At 41.1% G+C, this 10000-nt stretch overlaps 1 protein-coding gene across 1 annotated transcript in view; it reads right to left on the bottom strand.

Annotated features, from left to right (window-relative positions):
- Positions 1-10000, bottom strand: part of LOC143286176 (engulfment and cell motility protein 1-like) — a 52170-nt gene that overhangs the window by 11997 nt on the left and 30173 nt on the right. The window contains exons 11-16 of the mRNA XM_076593794.1: positions 9254-9376; positions 8495-8599; positions 7606-7714; positions 5706-5842; positions 5096-5265; positions 1952-2070 (exon numbers count right to left, since the gene is read on the bottom strand). Coding sequence (XP_076449909.1) covers positions 1952-2070; positions 5096-5265; positions 5706-5842; positions 7606-7714; positions 8495-8599; positions 9254-9376 — 763 coding nt within the window. The remainder of the gene's footprint in view (positions 1-1951; positions 2071-5095; positions 5266-5705; positions 5843-7605; positions 7715-8494; positions 8600-9253; positions 9377-10000) is intronic.

Raw genomic sequence — 10000 nt, 5'->3', positions numbered from 1 at the left:
TAACAAGAACACACACACACACAAACAAACAAACAACAACAAGAACACACACACACACACACACACACACACACACACACACACACACACACACACACACACAAGAACAAAAAAAGGAAGAACAGACACCGATCCCAGAACACAAACATGCACACACACACACACGCACACAAACAACAACAAGAAAACACACACACACACACACACACACACAACAAGAAAACACACACACACACACACACACACACACACACACAAACACGCACGCACACACACACACACACACACACACGCACACACACACGAACAACAACAAGAACACACACACACACACACACACACACACACAAACACACACACAAACAATAACAAGAACACACACACACACAAACAAACAAACAACAACAAGAACACACACACACACACACACAAACAACAACAAGAACACACACACACACACACACACACACATACACACACACACACATACACAAACAACAACAAGAAAACACACACACACACACAAACACACACACAAACAACAACAAGAATACACACACACACACACACACAACAACACCAACACCAACAACAACACACACACACACACACACACACACACACACACACACACACACACACACACACACACACACAAGAACAAAAAAAGGAAGAACAGACACCGATCCCAGAACATGACATTTCCAATCTCAGCTCACAGCACACATCAACAGTCAAATCTCATGGATCACAAGGAACTTCCAAATCACAACAAACCAATCAATTCAAGATTGGTCAATATAATGTTTCCACACCTGTGGAATCACCTCTATATATAAGATTAGAATCCAAGTTCCATCACTAAATCTAAATAAGGTAGCCATTCAATAGAGAAAAATCCAAATAATTCCTTTCCATTAGGTGCATTTGTTTTTCTGTTGTGTACTTGTGCTTGAGTTCAGCAATGAATGCACGTAAAACTGGTTTAACTTTATTAATTCTACACATATAAAAATCATTATGATTATTATTATCATCATTATTAATAATAATCATCATCATCATAATAAAGCAGATTGACGTTCACACCTACAAGGCACAGAGCTGAAGGCATTCACCATAAAAGTAATGCACACACAAATATACACGCACTCAAGTACGACATACCACGCACTAACAAGCATGTGCAAACACAAACACGCCAACAAACACACATCACACGCGCACACACAGACACACACACACAGCCAGCAGATGTTCAAAAAAACATGTCAGTCAATAAAATGGCAGGGAGAACAGCAGATGTGTTGTTTGAGGGACTTTTTAAACTGAACTGGGGAATCCACATGACAAACTGAGAAGAGCTGTTTGTTCCGTATTACTGGGACAAGACAGGAGGAAGAGCCACATTAACAAACAACATGACAGACGTCTGTCTTTCAATCAGAACTTTCTTCCAAGACTCGAACAACAAATCATGATAAAGCGATGGGGTGGTGTATGTGTGGTGGACAAGGCTAACATTTTCTTCTGACTTTTCGAAGGAACATCTTTTGAAAATCCTGTTGTACTATGTTTGTGAAAATTGGTGTTGAAAACAAAAAAAGGTACATGCACTGGTGCTTACACACAATCTCACTCTCGTAAGCAGCCACACACACACACACACACACACACATGCACAAAACACTCAAACACAAGCACATTCAAATCGCACGCCTGTCTGTACACAAGCATGAACACATACATACACTCTTACACATACAAACACAGACACACACACACACACATTGACACCCACATGCCTGTGTGTACACAAGCATGAACACATACACACACACACACACAACACACACACAAAAACATACACACACACATTCAAACCCACAAGCCTGTGTGCACACAAGCTTGAACACACACAGACACACACACACCAGTTCCTCCACTTTACCTTTGATACGGCCATTACGACAGTGGTACTTGGGGAAGCAGGTGCCCTCCATCAGGTAGTTGAGGCGCTGCTGTCTGACCACAGACTGGATGTCCGGAACCAGCTTCTTCCTCAGCTCCCTGAACAGTCACGTCTGTTTAGTGCACAGTTAACACAACAGCAAAATTAACAACATGTACACATGCATGCACACAAACACACACAGACTGGATGTCTGGAACCAGCTTCTTTCTCAGCTCCCTGAACACAGTCATGTCTCTTTAGTGTACAATTAAAACAACAACAAAACAACAACAACAAAAAGAGAGGAAAAAAAACTTCTAACGCATGTTCACTCCCACACATACACACAAAAATGCCTGCACGCACCCACACATGCATGTACCCCAAGCATGCATGCACATGCACACACAGACTGGATGTCTGGAACCAGCTTCTTCCTCAGCTCCCTGAACAGTCATGTCGGTTTAGTGCACAGTTTAAACAACAACATTAACAACAACAACAAAACAACAACAAGAGGCAAATCCTTCAAGACTCACTTGTGCTTTGCGCTTTATTCAGTCAAGGAATCATGAGGAGAAAAAAAGAGATTTTAAAAAATCATTGAAAAGCGCTCTGTATCAAATGTGACATATAAAATAAGATTGGGAGAAAAAGAAGGAAAAAACAGAGAAAAAGTATGCACCCACACATGCATGTACCCAAGCATGCATGCACACACACACACACAGACTGGATGTCTGGAACCAGCTTCTTCCTCAGCTCCCTGAACACAGTCACATCTCTTTAGTGCATGTTAAACACAACAACAACAAAACAACAACAAAAAAAGAGGGGAAAAAAAACTTCTAACGCATGTTCACTCCCACACATACACACAAAAATGACTGCACGCACCCACACATACAAGTACCAAAGCATGCATGCACCCACACATGCATGTACCCCAAGCATGCATGCACGCACACACACACACACACACACACACACACACACACACACACACACTGAATGTCTGGAACCAGCTTCTTTCTCAGCTCCTGAATACAGTCACGTCTCTTTCGTGCACACTCAAAACAACAAAACAACAACAACAAAAAAGAGGGGAAAAAAACTTCTAACGCATGTTCACTCCCACACATACACACAAAAATGCATGCACGCACCCACACATGCATGCACCCCAAGCATGCATGCACACACACACACACACACAGACTGAATGTCCGGAACCAGCTTCTTCCTCAGCTCCTGAATACAGTCACGTCTCTTTAGTGCACACTCAAAACAACAAAACAACAACAACAAAAAGAGGGGAAAAACGCATGTTCACTCCCACACATACACGCAAAAATGCATGCACACACCCACACATGCATGCACCCCAAGCATGCATGCACACAAGCACACACAGAGACTGGATGTCTGGAACTCTTTAGTGCACACTCAAAACAACAACAATGACAAAGAAGAGAAAAAATAACAAAAACATGACGCATGTTCATGCCCGCACATGAATGAATGAATGAACTGGATACTTATATAGTGCCTATCCTTGATCGGCTACCAAGCTCTAAGCACTTCACAAACTCTGGGTCATTTGCAAAACAGGTTGCCTACCTGGGTAGAGCCGACTGATAGCTGCCACTGGGCGCTCTTCATTCGTTTTCTGTGTCATTCAATTAGATTTCAGGCATGCATACACTCACACACACACACTCAGACAGACGTGTATGACTGTTTTGTTTATTTACCCCACCAAGCAGGCAGCCAAACTTCGTTTGCGGGGGTGTGCATGCTGGGTATGTTCTTGTTTCCATAGCCCACTGAACGCTGACAAGGATCACAGGATCTTTAACATGCATAAGTAATATTTTGCTTGCGTATACACATGAAGTGGGTTCGTGCACTAGCAGGTCTTCACATATGTTGACCTGGGAGATCATAAAAATCTCCACTCTTTACCCACCAGGCGCCGTTTCCGAGATTCAAACCCAGGACCCTCAGAATGAAAGTCAAACACTTTAATCATTCGGCTACTGCGCCCATCAGACACCAAAAAATGCATGCACGCACCCACACATACATTTATGTACATCCATTCTAGTGCACAGCTTCAAATCAAAAAAGAAAGAAAGAAAAACAACAAAGAAGGAAAAACAAACCTGAAGAAAAAGTGTGCTAGATTTATTACAAACATCACGTATCAAATAACTACTGAATTTTTGTGTAAATTCTGAAAGGTTTGCAACTAGGGTCCAGGAGATGCTTTTTCAAAACAATGTAGATTTGAGAAAGCAAAAAAAATTTTAAATGCTAATATGGAAATTCATATATTACATGACTTGGGAGTATCTTACTCTACATGGCAATGAGTTATGTACTGAACCGACTTGGAAGTGTCTCACTCTACATGGCAATGAGTTATGTACTGACCTGACTTGGAAGTGTCTTACTCTACATGGCAAGGAGTTATGTACTCACACGACTCGGGAGTGTCTCACTCAACACGTCAAGTAGCTACTCTCTCTAGTCTACTCACACGATGAGGCGTGTCTGTGACTCAAACTCCTGTGTCTTATATTACATAACATGATCAGAGGTTCTCTGCTGACACAACATGTAAGCGTCTTACTCTACATCGCAAGGAGTTCTGTTCTGACGCAACATGTAAGCGCCTTACTCTACATAGCAAGGAGTTCTGTTCTGATGCAACATGTAAGCGCCTTACTCTACATAGCAAGGAGTTCTGTTCTGATGCAACATGTAAGCGCCTTACTCTACATAGCAAGGAGTTCTGTCCTGACGCAACATGTAAGCGCCTTACTCTACATAGCAAGGAGTTCTGTCCTGACACAACATGTAAGCGCCTTACTCTAAACAACAAGGAGTTCTGTACTGGCACAAACTCGGGAGTGTTTCACTCAACATGTCAAGATGCTGCTTTCTCTACCCACACGAATGGGCGTGTCTGTGACTCAAAGTTTTGTGTCGTACTCTACTCTACATAACAAGGCAAGTTCTCCGATGACACAACTTGGAAGTGTCATACTCTGTATAGCAAGGAGTTCTACACTCGCACGAACTCGGAAGTGTCTCACTCAACACGTCAAGCAGCTACTGCTCTCTCTTTCTACTCACACGACGGGGCGTGTCTGTGACTCAAACTCCTCCTTGATCTTGCGCTCGTTCTCCAGCAGCTTGAGGATGTCGCTGTAGGTGAGGGTGAACACCTTGGTGCGGAACGACTCGAACGAGGAGGGCTGCAGAACAAGGACGCGTGTCACCTGCTCCTTCACCACCTCCAGCACCTGGGGAAAGAAAGGTGTGTAGTCGACTGCGCTGAAGGTAAGGGTCGGTTTTTTGTTTTTGTTTTTTTTGAATGAATGAATGAATGATATGGATACTTATATAGCGCTAATCCTTGGTCTGAGACCAAGTTCTAAGCACTTTCCTTGTTTTCAGTTTCTCCAGTTTTAAAGTTATGCATTCGTGTGAATGACTGATGCAAAAGCGCTTTGATTTGTCTCTGCACAAGATTCAGTGCTATATAAATACCATTATCATTATCATTATTATTATTACCCCTACTGCTCCTCCTCCCCCACCTCCTTCCCCCATTCTTCCTTCTCCTCCTCCCTCCCACTCTTCTCTTTCCCCTCCCCTCCCCTCCCCTCCTTCCTCCCCTACCGTCCATCCTCCTCCTCCTCCCCATCCTACTCCCCCTCTTCCTCCTCCACCTCCTCTTTACCTTGGGGAAGTCAGCGATGGTGGCCCTCATTTCCCTCCAGGTCTTGTTCAGCAGCTGTACGACGATGCAGTAGAACTCCTCCAGAGGTTTCTCACTGGCGAAGAACATGGGGTAGTACGTCGAGCCTGTGTCGTCCGCTGTGTATGGCGCACATCAGAGAAAACAGTTGAAAGAAAGAAGGGTCAATGATTTGCCAACATCATCCTTTAACATGCCCCCCCCCCCCCAAAAAAAAACCCCAACAACAACAAAAAAAGAAGTTTTATTTCATTGTTTTTAAATTTCCTGTATTTCCCTTGCAAGTGGATTTTTGCTTCTTTTTTTTTTTTTCCTTTTTTTTTAGGGGGGTGGGGGACAGTAATGCATAGTTTTGGCTAGCTCTAATCCAACTCACTACTAAATGCAATGTAAGTTTTTTTTTTCTATTTCCAGTATTTCCCTTTGCAAGAGGATTTTTTTTTTTTCAAATATAATGAGTGATATATGCAATGTAACTTTTTTTTTCTATTTCCAGTATTTCCCTTTGCAAGAGGACTTTTTTTTTTTTTGAAATACAATGACAGTGATGTATAGTTCTGGCTAGCTCTGATGCAACTCAACAACTCAATGCAATGTAGGTTTAACATTTGGACAAGTGCTGATTTATCTGTAACACCCAGTTGCTTCCCTTGGACTGATCATGGCTATCATTTCCATGCTGCAGAAGGCACATTAAGTTTAACTTTCTCAGTCAGCTGCATTCTCACTCAGCGCTCATAGCTTGTTGGCTTTAGCCTGTTCATTGTTTGCCAGTGTTTTCAAAGGGATTGAGGATGTTTTTGATGAAGCCGTGTGCGTTTGTGAGTGAAGTATAGGTTTGACAGTGCACTCGAGTAATTGTTGTGGTGGTGGTTCACAGAAACTGCAGTGCAGCTGCACTAATAAAGTGTTAAGACTGGGACCACTCTGTGGAATGTCATCAGATGTACAGATGGGACTGTGAAAGTACAGTACAGCTCATTGTACATCCTTCTGCTACACCTGCTTATCAGTGGGACACACTGTATTATGAAAGAAAGTGCGATATGTGCTTGCTTGTCCACATGTGCTCGCATGTGTTTGTGTGTGTTTGGGGGAGGGTGTGTGTGTGTTTGTATGTGTGTGTGTAAGTATGCATGTGTGTGTGCATCTGTGCGAGTGTTTGTGTATATGTGTGGGCATGCATGCATCGGTTTTAAGTGTGTGCGTGTGCATGTGCGTGTCTGTGTGTGTGTCTGTGTGTGTGTGTGTGTGTGCATCTGTGTGTGTGTGTGTGTGTGTGTGTGTGTGTGTGTGTGTGTGTGTGTGTGTGTGTCTGTGTGTCTGTGTGTGTGTCTGTGTCTGACTGTGTCTGTGTCCGTGTGTGTGAAAGAGCAATATACACGAGTATGTGCTGTGTGCACAAGTCAAATGATTGGTATAAGGACAAGCCCAGAAGAAGTGTCCTTTTTGAAGAAGTGTCTGGGTGGGTCTTGTTCCAAAGTACCTTTCACTTACCTGTGTGCTAGCTGAACCAGTAGCATGAGTAGCATTGACTTGAAGTTGGGTGCCTTGTAAATTGAGAGAGTTACCACACTTTATTGTTGTTTAATCCTTTACTCCACTAGCCTCGTTGTTCCCACAGCATGAGCATGTACATATGCACATGTGGTCACTTAACTGTATGTTCTTGCAAGGTACAGCTCATTCTAAGACTGTTCAAATGGTTCAAGCTGAGGTTCTTTTTTTTTTTTTTTTTTTTTTTTCTTTTTTTTTTTTAAGATTAGTGCTTTTACCTGCAGATCCCCCCCCCCCCACCTTCCTCCCCACCAGTGACAGAATAATCAAAAACTGACTGACTGTGGTCATTCTATGGCAGGAAGGAAGAGAAAAAGAAACTCACGCTGTTCACCAATCTTGAGGATTTCGCAGATCATCTTGGTCAGGTACATGCTGGCCTTCACAAAGGGAACATCATGCTCGTCTGCCCGGGTAGAGTTTTCTAAAACCATCTGCAAGCAACACCAAGAAAAGTGAATGACCAGTGCTTCCGCCAAAACTTCAAGCAAGCGTACAGAAAATACGCAATTTCAAAAGTGTAAATGAGCTGGGTAAATCCCATCTGAAGACCCACCTTTTTCCCTCAAGAATAATTCCCAACAGCTTATTCGTTTCCTGTGTGAACTAAAAGGACTATCAGTGAGTGAGTGAGAGTTTCAGATTTTGTAAGATGGATTTTTGATTGTGCACTATTTATGACTGTATAAACGAATGTGTGCATGTGCATGTACTTGTGTGTATTTGGGGGGGGGAGGGGGGGGGGTAGCGGTGTGTGAATAATTTAATAATGTTTTGTATCTTGTGTTCCATTTTTCTTTCTTTTTTCTTTTGTTTTTTTTTAACTCCTATTTGTAAACACATTGGGCTTATTTTAAGATTAGGTGTAAATGCTAATGCTAATGCTAATAATGATAGCTATAATGATGATGATGATGATGATGATGATGATGATAATAATAACTAACAATAATAACAATATTAATGATAATAATAATATTGATAATAACAATAAATAAATAAATAAAAACAACAACAACAATTAAAAAAAAAAAAATGATGATGATGATGAAAATAATAATAATAATAACTAACAATAATAACAATATTAATGATAATAATAATATTGATAATAACAATAAATAAATAAATAAATAAAAACAACAACAACAACAATTAAAAAAATAATAATAAATTCCACAGAAAACAGAAGGGGATGTCAGGTGTGCGCTCACCTTGACATAGTTCTCCCCGTGGTTCTTGGCAAAGTAGAGCATGCAGTCCAGCGCCAGCAGACTGGAGGGCACCTTCACAAAGTCCTCCGCAGGGTTCGCCTGGTTCTGAAAGATGACAACAACGCCTACACTGTCGGATGATTGTCAGATTTTTTTTGTGTTTTTTTTGTTTTTTGTTCTTGTTTTCATTTGACATGACTCAAAACTTAAAAAGGGGTGCTGTTTCATGTTTGTGTTACAACGAGAAATGTTGCTGGGTTGTTTCGTTATTATGACAGAAATATAAATGATGACAAACTAATAATGATAGTAACAATAAATTGATTAATTTATTAAATAATCAATAATAAATGCATTTATATAAAACACACACACACACATGCACATAACCCCCCATCTAAAACAATCCTCCCACCTCACTCCCAAGCACACACCTCCCCTACCACAACCCCCAACTTCCCCAACAACCCGCTCCACACACATAAGCTAAAAATTCACTTAAAATCCAATTTTCATAAGTCCCTGGCAGCCTTCTGGGCCCAACACACAAACATAAAACAGTCGCAAACACACACACACATTAGATGTACACACATAACACACATACACATACAACACACCTCTCACCCCACCCCCACCACCCCTACTTACACTCCTCCATCTCACCCCACCCAACCAACCTCTCCCTCCCTCCCCCAAATACACACAAGCTATAAAAAAAAAAATCAGACAGATAATTTTTTTTTTTTTTTAATATACCTCAAATCCCAGTTTCTTGAAGTCCCTGGCAGCACTCTGGGAGCGCCGCACGGCGTTCATGTTGGGGTCCACCTCAATCTCAAAGGCCGTCCTGCGAAGCTCCTCAATCTCCTTCATGATCACCTGAAACAACAATCATACCGTCAGCAATGTGGAAGGCGATCTCCTTTGCAAAGCTGCTAGTGCTGCTCATCCTCGGTTCTGTGAACATTAAAAAAAAAAAAAAAATTGTGGCACTGATTCACTTTTTAATCAGACTGTCGCCGCTGTAAAAGGAGGCAGAATGGTTGCAAATTTAAATTATTTTCATTTACCTTTTTTTTTTTTTTCTTTTTTCAAAATGTGAGGAAATACAACCTTTTTAGATGGAAAAGAAATAAATATAATAACAGAAGGCAAGGCCTTCAAAAAAAAAAAAAAGAAAAAAAGAAAAAACAACATTAAAATGTGTTCTGAGTTAAATATTATAAAGTTTTGAGGATAAACAAAACAAAATAAAAGAAACAACAACAACAAAAACAGGCATGACAGCAGATTGAAACCAAGCATTTTCGGTTGACAGTAAGTAGACAGCATGAAAGCACCTGCCAAAAATTATTTCAAAGTTATGTTGTTGTTGTTTTTTTGTGTGTTTTTTTTGGTTTTGTTTTGTTTTTGTTTTTAAAGCAAGTTATGTTGTGTTTTTAATGTGATAAATAAAATCGATTACACAAAGACTTACAACCTATCATTGATATGACAAGATTT

The sequence above is a fragment of the Babylonia areolata genome, chromosome 9, assembly GCF_041734735.1.
Source record: "Babylonia areolata isolate BAREFJ2019XMU chromosome 9, ASM4173473v1, whole genome shotgun sequence".
Classification (NCBI taxonomy): domain Eukaryota; kingdom Metazoa; phylum Mollusca; class Gastropoda; order Neogastropoda; family Buccinidae; genus Babylonia; species Babylonia areolata.
The sequence above is the reverse complement of the archived record's forward strand: the minus strand, read 5'-3'. Positions and strand labels throughout refer to the sequence as shown.